At 37.6% G+C, this 17236-nt stretch overlaps 1 protein-coding gene across 3 annotated transcripts in view; it reads left to right on the top strand.

Annotated features, from left to right (window-relative positions):
- The first annotated feature begins 1003 nt into the window (after positions 1 to 1003).
- The window catches only part of HDA2 (histone deacetylase 2), a 334444-nt gene continuing 318211 nt past the window's right edge, over positions 1004 to 17236 (top strand). For 2 of the 3 annotated variants that reach the window (XR_016255679.1, XM_089410849.1), the window contains exons 1-2: positions 1006 to 1492; positions 1598 to 1653. Coding sequence is in view for 2 of the 3 variants with exons in the window: in XM_089410849.1 (XP_089266975.1) it covers positions 1082 to 1492; positions 1598 to 1653 (467 nt within the window). In the remaining variant the exon portion in view is untranslated. Of the gene's footprint in view, positions 1493 to 1597; positions 1654 to 17236 lie in introns of all 3 variants that reach the window. The other variant, XM_089410850.1, reaches the window with a different exon arrangement.

Here is a 17236-nt window from a genome sequence, read left to right as displayed (position 1 = left end):
CTTGTATATCTATTTGTAAATAATTTTGTGCAAATATAAGGCATATCTAAAAATATAAAATTATTCATCAATATAATTTGTAGTTTGATATAATGGTTGTTTGAACAAATTATAGACACCAAAATACAAGCATCTTGGTTGATTATGGCACACAATAAACAAAATGCAATGTTAAACCCAAGAAATAATTTTTGTCCATAATCATTATGGGAGGTTTTCCTATATCTACTAGACTCATTCACACGAGAATTCATAATCCTTAATGTCCATAGTGTGAGTGTGCTGAAATGCTTAAAGCACACATTCTAATTTGACCCTCTTGCTAATTCTATTTAGCGATAGGACAAGCCATCATGTAGTCAACTTCTCTCCACAATCCTTCTCTTTTAGGAGATAAATTATTTTGGGTTGTAAAGTTTCAAACCACTTAGACTTTTGTATGCATGGATTTTTTATTTTTTTTGAGTAGGATAAGAAAATCATTATGTTATTTATTAAGAAGGATCGTTCTCTATAACTTTTATGAGTTGGTAACTTTCTAATATATAGAAACTTATAAAATATTGCTTAGAAATAAAAGATCCAAATATATAAGAGACACTTTAATTATTGGAAAATTACCCTAATAAATATGAGTAAAAGGCATTCTCAACTAATCAATTCATTCCATGTCAAAGGATTTTAGCTTAAGTGGTTTGGTGAACAATTTGTTTCTCTAGTTGTGTAGGTTCAAGTCTCTCAATTCATTCCATGTCAAAAGATTTTAGCTTAAGTGGTTTGGTGAACAATTTGTTTCTCTAATTGTATAATGTAGGTTCAAGTCTATGAAGACATGTTGTAACTCGCACATTTATAACATTTATGAAATAATTAATTACCACCAAAAAAACAATTTCACATATTCTTGTAGAATTAACTATATACGAAAAGGCACAAACAAAGACAAATCTTACTTTCTCACATATACAATATAATGATAAAATCTTTGCCAAACCCATTTGCTATATGCAAGGCTATTAAACACCCTAGCCTTAGAGTGACAATTCATGTGAATTCTAACGCTAAGAAGCTACGACTACATATGTCGCCCACAGTGTCAGTGAAACATGTATGCGATGTCCAACGACTGGGCAAACATAGAATTAAGGCGGTGTCAGATAAGCTAGAAGAGAGAGGAGAAGTACACACATTTCTTAGCATTTCACCTTCCTGTGCTCTCGAAAGTAAATTTCTGCATCAGAACACCGTATTTGGAGGAAGATTTGGCTCATTAGGAAAACACACTATCAGGAAACATGTACGCAAGGGTTCGAATCTTGACAGCCAAAGCCTGATATCAGCATTCTGGAAGTTGTTGGCTGCTTCTGCAATTAAGAAGAATAATTATTCTGTGCCTTCAATATCTGCGATGGCGTCGTCTACTGACCTGGAAGCCAAGGGCACGGAGCGGATTTTTTCCAGTAAACTTTACATGGATGTTTCTCCCTCAAAGGTAATTTGAAAAAATAAAGAAAAGTTAGTTCTTCAATTCAGTTCTATAACGTTTGTGTTGAACTACATATTTATGTATTATCAATAATGGGCAATTCTACTGCAGGTGCCTGTAATCTATTCCTCCTCCTACAACATATCTTTTATGGGAATCGAAAAACTGTAAGTTTTACCAAATTTATGACATCTCATTTAGTCCTTATACTTAATACATATCCATTGTCATCTGATCTAGTCCTTTTACTTAATTCATATCCATTGTCATGTTGGTTGTTGAAATATGATAGGATGTCATGTGTTTGGTTGCTGAAATATTATAAGATGTTATATGTTTTGGATAATAAGATTTTAACAGGATTTTATGTTTTAGATTGTTTATGCTGTTAAAATAATATAAGATAGTAAACATGGTAATAAATATTCATCTCCAACCATGTTAAAGTAGGACCCAATTGCTGTGGATGCTCATTGACATAATTATCATATGTTGGGATTTATATGCTACCATTGACCAGACCTGTGACCCAATGTGGAATAGCTGGAAAGTGCGGACGAGAGGCTCAGTTGCCTTGACTTACAATTAAACTATAGATCAATGGACGGAAGGTCAATAGGTTTAATAATATCCCTTTCCCTGCCTCTGAAAGGAACGGGAATTGAAGTCCAATCAATTTGTTACCTTGACCGGGGAGGGTCGCTGTCAATAAACTCAGCGTATTGTTGCTGCAATCCTGCGTTTCTGTCGGTCAAAATTGAAAAGTGCAATAATTCTGACTGCAAAAGATACTAACTTGCAGCAGAGCAGATGACAAGACTAGAGAATATGAGCAAGGAGGTTCCATCATCCATATTCAAGCCATTGTCTTAAGTGTTTTGATCAATAATGAGTATAATACAGCAGGCCCGTAAAGATGCACAGGGTTGTCGTGAGCATGTTTTCCACTGATCACCAGTTTCTGTGATTTCCTATTTATAGGAATGTTTTATTTTTAGCAGTTCTATTAAAGACGGTTGACTACTGATCAGTAATCAGTGAGTTGTTTGCCATTAAAATAATGAGTTGAGTGCTTGGCCTGTGTTGGTGTGTGTGTCCGTCACATAGAGGAGTGTGCTAGGTTTGCATTGGCATGTGGCCACCACATGGAGGAGTGCACTAGGCATGTGCCTACCTATTCTTGGCACATGTGGGGCACATTACTTGGGGAGTTACACTTTTCTTTCTTGGATATTTTTGCATGCATGTTTTTGCATGCATGCATGGACCCCCCCTTTAGTTGTTAGTACTAGTAGAGAGGAAAATATGAACTATTAGATCACTTTATGTCTAGACTCTAGAACACAATTTTGACCATTAGCCTAGATAATTACTATGCGCCTAAATAAAGACACTTTACCTAAACACATATTAGATCAAGTTGATCTTAATTAATGCCTAAGTGTCTAAATATCTTAACATGCCCCTTATGAACAACTTGTGATAGGATTGAAGACACAATTGGAGAAGAAATAGGCATTAGATCCTATTGACCCTTATGACACCTTAATGACAACTTCTTGAATGATTAACATAGATCAAAGTTTGAAAACTTTGCTTCTGTAGGACTTTGTGAAACTGTCTGCAACTTGATCATCTGTAGTGCTACAAAACACTTTGAGAATGCGGTCCTAAAGAAACTTTTTGGTGAAATGCATGTGTAGCTCAATGTGTTTGTTGAGCTCACGTTGAACTGGACCATTGGCAAGTTTAATGGCACTTCGATTGTCACATTAGAGTATGGTCAGATGTTGTTGTTGGAATCCAAACTTTGAAAGGATCCGTTGAAGCCACATGGCTTCTTGACTTGCAATAATTTGCTCAATATTGTGCTTCCATTGAGGAAAGAGCAAGGGCTGGTTACTTTTTACAAGCCTAAGTGATAAAATTCGAACCTAGATTGGAAACATAACTTTAGTAGACTTTTGATCATTAGGGTCACTAGCTAAATCAATGAAACTAACCAATGAAGTAGTCCCTCTGAATTGTAATGTATCAAATTAAACTCTACCTTGGATAACCAAGTGTCATTTTTGTTGCTTTCCAATTGCTCTCATTGGGTGTTTGCATATACTAAGCATCAATATTAGTGAGAAAGGAAATATTTGGATGGATATGAGTCAAATACAAAAGGAAACCAACTCACTGATAGTAGGAAGTGCATTTACTTTGGGTGTGTTACCACATATGTTACATGGAGGATTTTTGCATTAGAATTTAGGACCCCATGATCATTTGGTAGTTTTAGAGCAACAATCGTGAACATATTCGAGAACATAGGTTTCAATGATCATGTCTCTAGTGACATTTCCCAACATTTTCTTTAGCATATTGATGTTCCCCTTGGTGGAGTACTTGGTTAGGAGGATGCACTGCTTCACCCCTTTCCTATCTCCTTGAGTTTATTGGTCATATTTTGGTCTCCAAGGATTTCATTGTGCTTTACATTTATTCTGGAGACATATCACATGTGCTAGCATCCTCCCATGTTTTTGATCAATGGTGATTAATTAACTATCTTGCTAAGTCATGACTAAGGTTTTCAAGTCAATTATTTAAAAAAAGAGTCTAATATCATTGTCTTCTCTAATTTCAACAAAATTTCAGTAGGGAGATGACATAAGTTGTTAACCTTGGCAAAACAAAGTGGGCACACCATCTTCGGGCACACATGGGAATTGTTGCATCACATTATTTGGATTTTCTAGCCAGGAATGTGGGTGCACCCCGCAAAGGCATATTTTTAATTATTTCATAATCATTTCATAAAAGGATAACGTTGACCTTGGGCGTGTAAAGTCAGTTGCACCTCACAGGACCTACATGAAAAGAATTAGTGTCTATCATTATTTAACCTTAGGCCTAAAAGAAGGTGGAATGCACTCCTCAAATGTGTTTGGTGAATATTTCACGAGGAATGTTCGTAAAAAGCTAATGTATTGGCATGGCTTCTAAGAGAGAGACATAGACCTCTGTAGAAGCTTAGAGCCACCCCAACTAGTGAATTTCATATTTTATTGTTTTATTAAAGTGGGTATTTCTTATAAATAGAGCCTTCCTCTATCTTGTAAAGCATGGCTGGAGGAGTGAGGTGTTAAACTAAAGAAAATATGAGAGATAAGCAAGACAACATGAATGAACTATAGATGTATTATTTCAATGTATTTCAAATTACATAAGATGGTGTCATATATATATTTAGGAGGTTTTGTTACTCTCGTTAGGAAATGGTCACCTAATTATTAACTATTTACCTAGTTAATAATTACATATGTAACACAACTTTATTACATTATTAAAGAAATCATCATTACAATATCTAACACCCCCTCTTAAAGATGATTTCATTTTCCATAACCCCTAACATTTCTCGAAAAATTTCAAACTTCTCCTTATTGAGTGCCTTGGTGAAGATGTCTGCTACTTGATCTTGGGACTTGCAATAAATCAACTCTATTTCTTTGTTCTGCACTTTTTCTTTGATATAATGATGTTGAATTTCAACATGTTTTGTTTTTGAATGATAAATCAGATTCTTCGTCATCTTGATGGTGCTTTGGTTTTCACAGTGTAAAATTGTAGGTTGCATTGATGGAAGCTTAAAATCACTTAAAATCCTTCGTAACTATACTACTTCACAAGTTAGTCCAACCATTGTTTTGTATTCTGCGTTTGTTTTGATTTTAGTTTCCTAGCAATTTATTTTATACCCAAAAAATGTTTCACCAAGTAAAATATTTTTTTGAAAAATGACTGAAAAAAATACACTAGTATTTTAACTATAAATAAAATTTGCTGCAGAAAATAAATGTAAAATCAGTCACAAAACACCACATAATATTATACCCAACAAATTCTCCTTGAATTTCTATTGCTCAAGAAAATTAGGGCCTATTTTAACAAGGAAATTGACCCATAGAGATTACATGGAAAATGCAGCAGTGGAACATAGCAATTTGCCCCCCTTAGAAATTTGGCTTGCATCTGTGTTGATTGTGTTGCCGCAAAATCTAGCAGGCCTTGTGGAGGGGTACCCTACAAGACAACCATTAGACCAAGTGACAACAAAAGGTAATAGCCCTGTTAATTTTAGATAACAATGGTATGTTCTATGCTTTAGCACAATTTACTTCAATGTTCCTTTAGCAGTCCAATGACAATTTCCAATTATATCCAGTAGCAATCACATTAACTTAAACACATTGACAGTAAACACAGATAGAACATAAAAACATGTGCAAAAGACAAGCCAAGACAAGAGGACACAAGATATGGTGGATGCTAGAGACAAACCCTAATGTGGGGAAACTCTTTGATCAAATCTTCTTATTATTCTTCAATAGTTCAGCAGAGAGAGAGTACAAATATCAGAATTACATGCCCAAAACAGTCCTGTCAAATCAGCAGTCAACAGCAATCAACTACAGCCCTAACCAGAAAGTCAACAGTGGTCAAAGGTGCTCCAAAATGTCCTCCAAGCAGCTTGATCAACAGTAGAAGAATTTGGCCTTTCAAGAGGGTCAAAGTCAGCCCAAAAACAATTCGGTCAACTCAGTCAAATGCTGCTGTAATTTCTGTGGTCAAAGGCTGAAGTCAACACTGAAGTCAAACCAGTGAAATTGTCCTAATCACCTCGAAAACCATGCCAATAAATGCGGCCTTCAAAAATCGGAATTCTGCCCTCAAGATCGAAGTCAATGCTGGTCAAAGTCACCCAAGTCACGCTGTTTTGTTTCCTGAAATTTTCGGCCTCCAAAATAGTCCTGAAATCTGTCCTCCTTTCACACGTGCAAAGTAGGGAAGCCTCCAAGCTGTACGAACCAATCAAGAGAGGAGAGAGAGAGATATGAGATGAGATGAGTGATGTCCAAATGAGAGAGAGGTCACTCCTATTTATACACTTCGTTGAGGGTGAGGAGACACATCTATTGGGCTTATGAGCCTACATTTCACTGAGGCCGACCTTGACAATTTGTGCATGAGAGAATAAATTCAAAATTCCATTTTTGCTTGTGAGAATGAGATGATCTTTATATCAAAATTGGACCTCTTGAAAAGAGGAATCCAATGCAATAATCATCTCCATCATATGAGTTGTCCTAAGGTGGAATTTGGCCCTAGTTGCCAATTTTAACACTCCCTCTCAACTAGGGAGAATTCCACCTGCCAATCCATCTGTCATCATCATGCCATCCTGTCATCCTGTACCATCCCTGTCATCATTGCCCTGCTCTACTGAACCATGAAGTAATAATGAAGAAGAAGTGATCGAGAGTGAGCCATAAGATCATACCACTCTCCACTGACAAAAGTCAGTCCTTGATCCTAGATCCAGTTGTTGAACACCATCCTAGTCATAGGGAGTATGACAGTACACGATGCATCCATCAGTAGTGCTATGGTCCCTAACCATCTTTTCCCAACTCATTGGCCATATGAGAGGTACTTCCCATGAGTCCTAGACTTTATGGGTAGGATGTGTGCTGAGGCATCAACAGGAGAAGGTGAACCACTCATCCTGCTCATATGCCATAGGAGAAGGTGAACCACTCATCCTATGCATATGTCAATTGTAGGGGAAGGTGAACCACTCACCCTACACACATGTCAACCATAATGGGGTATCACAGGGGAAGGTGAACCACTCACCCTGTATCCAACGCACCACTAGGGGAAGGTGAACCACTCACCCTATGGTCGCTCATAGCTCCAAGAAGTACCCCAAGCCCCCAGGAGCTCCCAGAGCTCTGTGTCCAACTCATACGGGACCCTCATAGGAGGGTCGTTCCATGACTCCAAGTCTCTCTCGGAAGGTTAAGAATTTGACCTTCCCCAAAGGCTTCGTGAGAATGTCTGCGAACTGCTCATTTGTTCTAATGTGTTGGAGCCTTATTGCTCCTCGTTGTATCATATCTCGGATAAAGTGGTACCTGATATCAATGTGCTTGGAGCAGTCATGGAACACTGCTCTAATAGGCGAATCCCACTCTGGTTGTCACAGAAGATCACGGCGATATCCAACACATGCTCAAATAGCTCACTGAAGACTAAAGAGCTTCCTCAACCAAACAAATTCACAACAGGCCATACTTGCAACAATGTATTCGACCTCGACGGTGCTTACTGTTCTTCCTACTCATCCAAGATATAGAAGCATACCCCAAAGAGAAGCGACACCCAAATGTGCTCTTGCGATCCACCACACTGCCTGCCCAGTCAACGTCTGAATATCCATGTAGCCTCAAATTTTCGGCAATGTATCTCAGTCCATAGTGGATTGTGCCCCAGAGATATCTCAAGAGATTCTTAGCAGCAATCCAATGAATGTGATGAGGCTCAACCATAAACTGACTCAATGTGTTCACAACGAAGCATATGTCAGGATGAGAGTTGACCAAGAACATCAGGGCCCCCACAAGTTGACGATACTCAGAAGGGTTCGCTAATCCGAGCCCAACAACACTTCCACATAGCTTCTTAAAGTTGAGTTCCATCGGAGTAGTCATGGACTTGCAATCCACCATCCCACATCTCTCAAGTAGCTTCACAATGTATTTTCCTTGAGAAAGGAAAATCTCACCTGGCTTTTGCTAGACCTCCAGCCCTAGGAAATAATGCATCAGTCCTAGGTCCTTCATCTCGAACTCGGAAGCCAACTCCCTCTTGCATTGATGAATGAGAGGGTCATCACTTGTCAGAAAGAGATCATCCACATAAAGGACCAGAATGAGAGGTCTGTCATTTTCAACCTTGAAGTATAGGTTCGGGTCAGCATCACTCCTTGTAAATCCCAACTTCATAAGATAGCTATCGATCCTCTCATACCAAGCCCTAGGGGCTTGCTTCAACCCATAGAGGGCTTTCTTCAACCTGCATACATGTGTCTCACGATCTTGAACCTCGAACCCCTCGGGTTGTTCCACATAGACTTCCTCCTTAAGCGAACCATGCAAGAAAGCAGTTTTGACATCCATCTGGTGTAGGCTCCATCCTTGTGAGGTAGCAAGGGCTATAATTGAACGTATGGTGGTATATCGGGCAACTGGTGCAAATATCTCATTGTAGTCTACTTCATCCTTTTGAGAGAAGCCTCAAGCGACAAATCTGGCCTTGAACTTTTCAGTACTCCCATCAGCTCCATGTTTGGTCTTGTAGAGCCATTTAGAATTGACCACTGACTTGTCCTTGGGTCTAGGAACGACATCCTAAACATCATTCTTCATGATCGACTCATACTCGTGTGAAAATTTCTAAACTAAAATTCTACTGCAACAACTGATTTATTTCACCTACTTATTATTCACAATAAGTTATTTACGAAATCCCTTCAACAAATATTAAAATAAATTCTACTGCAGTTATCACACGATTACCCAGAGAAAAATACATGCACAAGAACCAATCACATCAACATAGTTGTTTTAGGACAATTGTCCCCAGAAAAACCCAATGCGGGAAAAAAACAGTGCAACAGATGAGGGCTTTATTAATCTTCAACAACAATTGCTTTTACAAGGAATGATTTTAGAGAGAAACTAAAAGAAAACACCTGAGACTTTTCCTTTGAGACTTTCTGACACTTTGGAGACCCTGCTCCCACTCATGCATCACTTCTGTGTCACTCTACGTGGCTCAACGTGGCTCTGAGTGGCTCTGCATCCCTCTGCATCAGCCTGCGTCTCTCTCTGTGCTGTCTCCCACTGTCCCTGCTGTTGATTTGGGGTAGCATCGAATGTGCTATAGCCACGAAATTTGGTGGAGAGGTTGGGGCACATGAGATCTCCAATACCCAGAAAGGGTTTGGGCAGATTCTAAACAGATCATGAGATATTAAAATAATTAATATTTTTAATGGAGTCCCTAAGTCTAAACTTAGGGAAAATAAAATATTAATGTGTATTAATATGAATCTGTGTTAGAATGGTCCAAAAGACATGGATTAAGCCAAATCTAATCTAAGCTGTTGATTAGGGACTTAATTTCGGCCGTTGAAATGTCAACAGAAAAAGTATAAGAGGAGGCTTGAGGGGCACTTGGAGAACACACTGAGGGAGACTAGTCAGTTCAATTTCTGGAGCAGGGTTTGCTAAGAAATTGAACCAGTGGTTTGGAGAGCAGTCAGGAGGCAGCAAGTACGGAATAGAGAGACAGGAGATCAGTGCAAAAGAGGCAGACGCAGAGCTAGAGGAAGCCACGCAGAGGCAGCAGAGACTGTGCAGAGCCAGAAGGGCTTGCGTCATCCATGCAGAGGCTGTAGGAGTGACAGAGAAGCCCAGAGAGGCTGCGCAGAGCCTCAGTAGGTTGACACAGAGGGTTTTAGGCTGTAGCAGAGGTCAGTAGGGCCTACGTTGGGTTTAGGAAAGTGCTGGAAGTTTGTCTATCTGTGGGTAAGCCGGTTTGGCACCCTGTTGTACAAGAAAATTGCTGAATAAATTAATCCTCCCTTGCTGCACCGGTTTTTCCACATTGGGTTTTTCCAGGGACATTAGTCCAAAATAACTGTGTCAATGTGTGCATATTTATGTTTCTGTACTACGATGTGATATCTGCAGCAGTATCTATTTTAATGTTTTTTGAAGTGATTTCGTGAATAAATTATGATGAAATAAGTAGGAAAAGTAAATCAGTTGTTGCAGTGATAGAATTTTCACACCTGCGTCACCTCCTCCTCAGTCACTGTTTGCTGCTGATGCCCTCCTCTTCCTCCACCCTGTAACTCTCCCTCTGAAATCGATCTCCTTTACTTGAGAATCGATTTTCCTAGAGATACTGAGTATCCGCCGGTGTTTCTCCAAATGATTCTCAAGTTTTCTCTTATACTTTTCCTGTTGATGAATCAATGACCGAGATTAAGTCTCGAATCAACGACTAAGATTAAAACAGACTTGATCCTCGTCTCTTAGAAGCTTCTCACCCTTATCTTTATTAATATCCATTAATATTTTTATTTTCCTAAGTTTAGACTTAGGAACACATTAAAAATATTAATTATTTTAATAACTCTTCATCCGGGTGGAATTTCTCAAAACAATTTCTTGGTCTTGGAGATCTCATGTGCTTTAGCTTCTCCACCAATTTTCATGGCTAGAGCACATCCGATGCTACCAAAAATCAACATGGTACTCACGACAGCTAAGTACCCTTGGTACCTATTCAGCTTCTTGCTTTCACGAAATGTCCCCCTTGGTGCAATATGTTTCTCAACATCTTCCAGAGTATCTTTGAGCCACAAAGCTCTTTTTCTTGAAGTAGAAGGCTAACTAGGAGGTGGATCAATGGGATCCATCGGACCTTCCACATCGGGCATTGGTTAATCAGATGAAATTTCATCTTGCTTTTCTGCGTTAGCATCATTATTGTCCTTCCTAGGGGTAGGAAGATATCAGATCTTTCTAAGAGTAGAATCTTCATCGAAAGTGACATCATGACTTAATTCCACTTCCCTTTGACCAGGCACATAGATTGTATATGCCTTTGAAGTTTCACTGTAGCCCACAAACGTTCCTGTTATGAACATAATTTATGTAAAAGTAACAAGTGTAGATAATAAATAATAATCATAATAATATGTAATTAAATAATAATTAGTTAAACAAAGAGGCATGTCTCTATAGACATGACTCTTCGTGAAAGGGTACTTCCTGCCTATATATACAGGGCCCTCATTCCCAATTGTAACATCATTCTTATTCATACATTTAATATATATTCTTGTATCTCAATGGAGATCTACATATTCCAAGTCTTCTGGAGTATTTAACGTGAAAAAAGAACTTTATTCGTTCCAATCGAAGTTGTTTGTTCCTCTGGCCGCTCCACCGCTGCACAAAGCCTGTCTGGTCTAGGCCTTTGGCCATCAAATTCGTCAACCTTGTTGCCATTGGAGTGTTTCGCTACAAGCTTTTGGAGGGTCTCAATTTTCGCTATCAGGCCCTTGGCCATTTAAGATGATGATAATAATAATAATAATAATAATTTAAAAAAACAAAAAAAGATATATCCTTTAAAAAAGAAAAAAAGGGAAAAAATCAACATAAAAAAGGGGAAGGAAAATAAAAAAAAGGAGAGTATAGAATTAATTAAAAACAAACTAATAATAAGTAAAAAAAAGAAAAAAAAGAAAGGAAAAAAATAAATAAAATAAATTATAAAAAAATAATTATAAAAATCAAAAGTTTGAAAAAATAAAATAAAAATTAAAGGCAGCCTTCTGAGCCGGCCTTGCCGTCGAAAAGCCTCAGTCGTCGCTGCTTTCTATCTCTTCTTGGTTGTTGACAACACCTTAGCCTCCACCGCAGCCACAGTGAGTCACTGCAACAACGTGCATTTCCCCCTGCTGCCACCTTCTGAGAACCGTCTCACACCATCTGCAGTCCATCGACTAGCTCCGCTACCCACACCGTAACCTTGTCTGTCAGCTAGCAACATAGCCGACCAATAGGCATCTCTGTTCGCCCTCAGATTCATTCTGCTGTAGTCGTTGTCGAAGTTGTAAATCCGCTATAGTTGCCTTCAAACTACCACCATTCCCTTTAAGTTGCTGGATGGTGTCATCCACCTATGTAGTTGCGTCCATACAAAGAGAGTCACGTCCATACATGGAACAAGGTTATTTATAAGGGTTCTAATTTAAATAATTTGCACGCCTTCATATTATTTATATATTAACAAAATTTAAACAAGGCTACATAGACCATTATATTAAATCAAAGTGTGATTTGATTCAAATAAACATAAGGGTATTTGATTCAATAAACATAAGGGTATTTATTAAAGTGCCTTGAGTAAGTCAAAGGATACAAAATGTGTTTTTGAGGTAATTCTTAAAAAAATATTATAAAATATTAAGTTACCTTTTTTGAGGAAAAAGTTATAAAGGTAAAAAGGAAGAAAGTTGTGATACTCCTAAGTATAGAAAGGGAAACATACTTAAAAGAGAGAGGGTACTATTAGAAAATTAGTAAAAAAATGAAAAGTATTATTAAAAATAATTAAAAAATTAAAAGAGGAGAGTGTAATAATATATATATATATATAAAGAAAAAAAGGGGGTGTTTATTTGAAAAAAATAAAAAAAAGGAAGAAAAAAAGGGGGTGTTTATTTGAAAAAAATAAAAAAAAGGAAGAATATATTAGTGTTGCTGACGAAAAATTATCGACAAGCAAAAATAGAGCCTAATTCGAAAATAAAAAGATTCCCATATAAAAGTATTCCAATCACAGATTGTAGATTAATTACATTAAAAGGGAATACCCAAGGGAAGGAGATTAATATCACTATCAACACAAGTCGCGAGGAAAATTACATCAATGTTAATCTAGCAAATCAACTATTAATTCTAGAGTCAAACATAGGAGAAAGAACAAATATTTTTGGATGAAATTAATGATTTACAAGTGACAATTGATCATTGTGAGTACATATTTCAATTTCATGTCGTAACTATTCCTGACGTAGAGGTTGACATAATTCTCAGTCAACCTTGGTTCAAGGAATTAAGTACGTTCATTCTAAACACAGAAAACAAATTCTTGATGTTTCCTTACAAGAGGAAGATGACCACCTTCCAGGATGTGACAATGAAGTCAAAATCGATAAAGCCTTCATCAGAAGACTTTAAGGATATTTCAGAATTAATGTTTCAAGATAATAAAAAAAACTATACCAAAAAAGCAGAAAGAGCTTGAAGAAGTCATCTTCGGTAAAGACAAAGAAATTTTATGCCTCAGAGAACACAATGAAAAACTACTTGAACAAGTCAAGAAAGTTAAAGCCATAAAGAAGGAATTCAAGAAACACTTGTTGGAACAAGAAGAAGAAAATCTACGTTTAAAGAGCCTTAATCAAACATTATTAGAACAAATCAAAAGTTTAAAAGATGATGAGGCTACTAAGAATAAATCAACAATCCAGAAAGTGAAAAGGTTTTACGTCTAAGGAATCATAACCAAAACCTCCTTCCACAAATAAAGAAGCTTAAACATGATGAGACAAGTTAGAACAACTTCAAGAAGTAGTATCGAAGTCTCTAGTCGTTTCAGTCCAAGTAGAAGAAAATGGAATGAATACCGAACTAGTGGATACCATAACTCAAGAAGAAGACACATCAGTTAAAGAAAAAACACACTCAGATGTTGGGACGAAGGAAATTCCAAGTGAAGATTTTGTAACGAATTCGACGACATTGGAATCTGAAGTAAATCAGAATCTAGCCACACACATGATAAGGGAAACGAAAAGAACTCTTTATCTACATCCGAATCACAAGAACAAACATCTCAATCAATCTACGAATCCGTATCACTCGGAATATAAACAAAAAACTTATGTTCCGAAGGATACTGAAGTGCGCACAACTCAGTCCAGTGATAACAATTCATCACAAATTTCCAGTAATAAAATTTTTTCACAAAGATTAATTTAGGATGATCAGATCCTTCCCCTGTGCAACAATTTTATATGTCACTCCAAGGATCATATCAACTTGTATCGACAAAGATAACTGTTCTGAGACGAGAAGACATTCGTAGCAGAAAAAAAGATCAAGTCCTTTCATCAACAAACTTTGAGGACAAAGCTTTTTGAAGGGGAAGGCAATGTTATGAACATAATTTATGTAAAAGTAATAGGTATAGATAATAAATAATAATCATAGTAATATGTAATTAAATAATAATTAGTTAAACAAAGAGGCATGTCTTTACCGACATGACTCTTCGTGAAAGGGTACTTCCTGCCTATATATACAGGGCCCTCACTCCTAATTGTAACATCATTCTTATTCATACATTTAATATATATTCTTGTATCTCAATGGAGATCTACATATTCCAAGTCTTCTGGAGTATTTAACGTGAAGAACGAACTTTGTTTGTTCCAGTTCCTTTCTTCCCATATGCATCTAGTTTGTTTCTTTTCTATTTCGGCACATGAAAATATACAGGATAACCAAAAATTCTAAAATGAGCAACATCAGGTTTTTTATCGGTGAAAACTTCTTCGGGTGTCTTGAAGTCCAAAGCTTGATGTGGGCATCTGTTTTGGACATACGCAACGGTGTTGACAACTTCTCCCCATAAGAACTTCGGAAGACCTTGATCATGTAGCTTAGGACAAGTGGCTTCTATGATAGTACGATTCATCCTTTTGGCAACACCATTTTGTTCAGGAGTATATGCAGTAGTGGTCTCCCTCTTAATGCCAGCTTCTCTACAATAGTCTTTGAATTCATTTGACTCATATTCGGTCCCATTATCGGTTCTCAATATTTTGATCTTCTTTCCTGTTTGATTCTTGACCAAGGCTTTGAAAGAGCAGAACCATTTGAATACTGCATCCTTCTTCTTTAAGAAATAGATCCATGTTTTGTGGGAGAAGTCATCCACAAAAATAGCATATTACAAATATCCACCCAAAGATGTCACGGGAAACATACCCAATAGATCAAAATGGACCAATTGAAGAATATCAATGGTTTGAGTTTCACTTGAGGGGAATGGTCCCCTTGTATATTTTCCAGCGTCACATCTCTGACAAACACCTTCATGATTTAAGTTGAATTCGGGCATACCTGTGACCATCTTTCTTAAATCAAGTAAGGCTTTGAAATGAAGGTGAGAAAATCTTCGGTGCCATAATTCGGATTGAAGAGAAGTATCATAAGTCATTGCTCCCAACGAACTTCCTCCAACCTGATAGAGACCTTCAACCCTGAATCCAAGAGTGAATGCATGTCTTGGGTTCATTTGCCAAACACGAACCTTTCCATCAATGCATGTCACCTTAAAACCTTTATCTTCCATCGCAAAAATAGAAACCAAATTCTTTTTCAGATCAAGTACATATAGCACTTCTTGTAAGTAGAGGGTTTGACCTTGATTTAAGTGAAGAGTAACAGTCCCAATTCCTTTCACGGGATAAGTGGCATTATCCCCAAGTATAATCTCCATATTTGTCTTCTTTTCAACCAAGTTTGAGAGGGCCTCCTTGTACCTAGTGAAGTGCCTTGAGGCACCACTATCAATTAACCAATGGTCTAATGTATCCGAAGGAGAGGCGGTGGTGAGGGCATAAATAAGATAAAATTCTTTTTGATTTACAACATTAACTTCCTCATACCTGGAGTTTCTCGACTTCTTGGGAGGACGACCATTTCCATTTCGAGTAGTAGGAGCATTCCTCTTTCGTTTGTTATTGAACCTGTTGTTCCTCTGATTGCCGTTGCCTTTGTAGTTGTTGTTATTGTTATCATCATCTCTTGGAGTATCCTTCTTGTGAGGACACTCTCTAGTGAAGTGGCCAAACCTGTTACAATTGAAGCATCCTCCTTTTCTTCTTTCTTTGAATCCTGACTTGAACCCTTGTCCTTGATTCCTTGGACCAACATTGTTCCTCCTCTTAGAATGAGTGGAGAAGGCGGTAGGATTGTTTCCATTTGAGGGCTTGTCTCTTTCCATCATCTTTATTTCTTCTTGAGTGCATTTAGCCAATAATTCATCAAATCCCGGAATCCTGTCATTGTTGAGGATAGTAGTGTTGAACACATCCCATTCTCTTGTAAGGCCTCCAAGTGCAATAAGAGTAAACTTTCTATCACCAATGACTTCTCCAATAGATAGGAGATCATTCTTGATCTTGGTAATCCTCATGAAGTAGGATTGGATGGATTCTCCTCTATCCATCTTGATGTCTTTCAACTTGTTCTTGAGAAAGAGAACTTGATTTGCATTATTTACTTTGAACATCCCAACCAACTTGTCATACATCTCCTTAGATGTTTCCAAATCAGAAATATAGGCAACCAAAGGCTTGTGAATAGAATCAACAATAATTTATTAGCTTTAACCTCACCTTTCTTGTACTTTGTTTGTGTAGTTGCAGATGCATTTGAAGGAGGCTCCACTACTCTTCCTTTGACATATGCCATAGCATCATTTTCTTCCAATGTCAAATCTCGAGTCATCTTCCATGCATGATAGTCGAATTTGTCCTTAAGCTTGTCCTCGGATTTGAAGAAAGATTTAGTCGTCATTGGGACTAGTTCCAAGTCCTTGTCCAATAGCTTCCTTTAGTGATTGCTTTGCTTCACTCTTGCTTGGGCTTTGTCTTCACCTGAGCTTTGATACCATATTAATTTTAGATAACAATGGTATGTTCTATGCTTTAGCACAATTTACTTCATTGTTCCTTTAGCAACTCAATGACAATTTCCAATTATACCAGTAGCAATCACATTAACTGAAACACATTGATAGTAAATGTAGATAGAACATAAAAACATGTGCAGAAGACAAGCCAAGACAAGAGGACACAAGATATGGCAGATGCCAGGGACAAACCCCAATGTGGGTAAAGCCTTTGATCAAATCTTCTTATTATTCTTCAATAGTTCAGCAGAGAGAGAGAGAGAGAGTACAATTATCATAAATGTAAGCCCAAAAGAGATCTGCCAAATCAGTAGATAAACCAACAGTCAATGCAACCCTAACCAAAAAGTCAACGGTGGTCAAAGAAACTCCAAAATGTCCTCCAAGCAGCTCGGTCAACAACAAAAGAATTTAGCCTTCCAAGAGGGTCAAAGTCAGCCCAAAAACAGTTCGTCAACCCAGTCAAACACTGCTTTAATTTCTGCGGTCAAATGCTGAAGTCAAACAGTCAAATTGTCCCAATCAATGTGGCCTTCAAAAATCGGAATTCTGCTCTCAAGATCG

The sequence above is a fragment of the Pinus tabuliformis genome, chromosome 3_1, assembly GCF_031772625.1.
Source record: "Pinus tabuliformis cultivar Carrire ecotype Pingquan chromosome 3_1, CPIR1, whole genome shotgun sequence".
NCBI lineage: Eukaryota > Viridiplantae > Streptophyta > Pinopsida > Pinales > Pinaceae > Pinus > Pinus tabuliformis.
The sequence above is the reverse complement of the archived record's forward strand: the minus strand, read 5'-3'. Positions and strand labels throughout refer to the sequence as shown.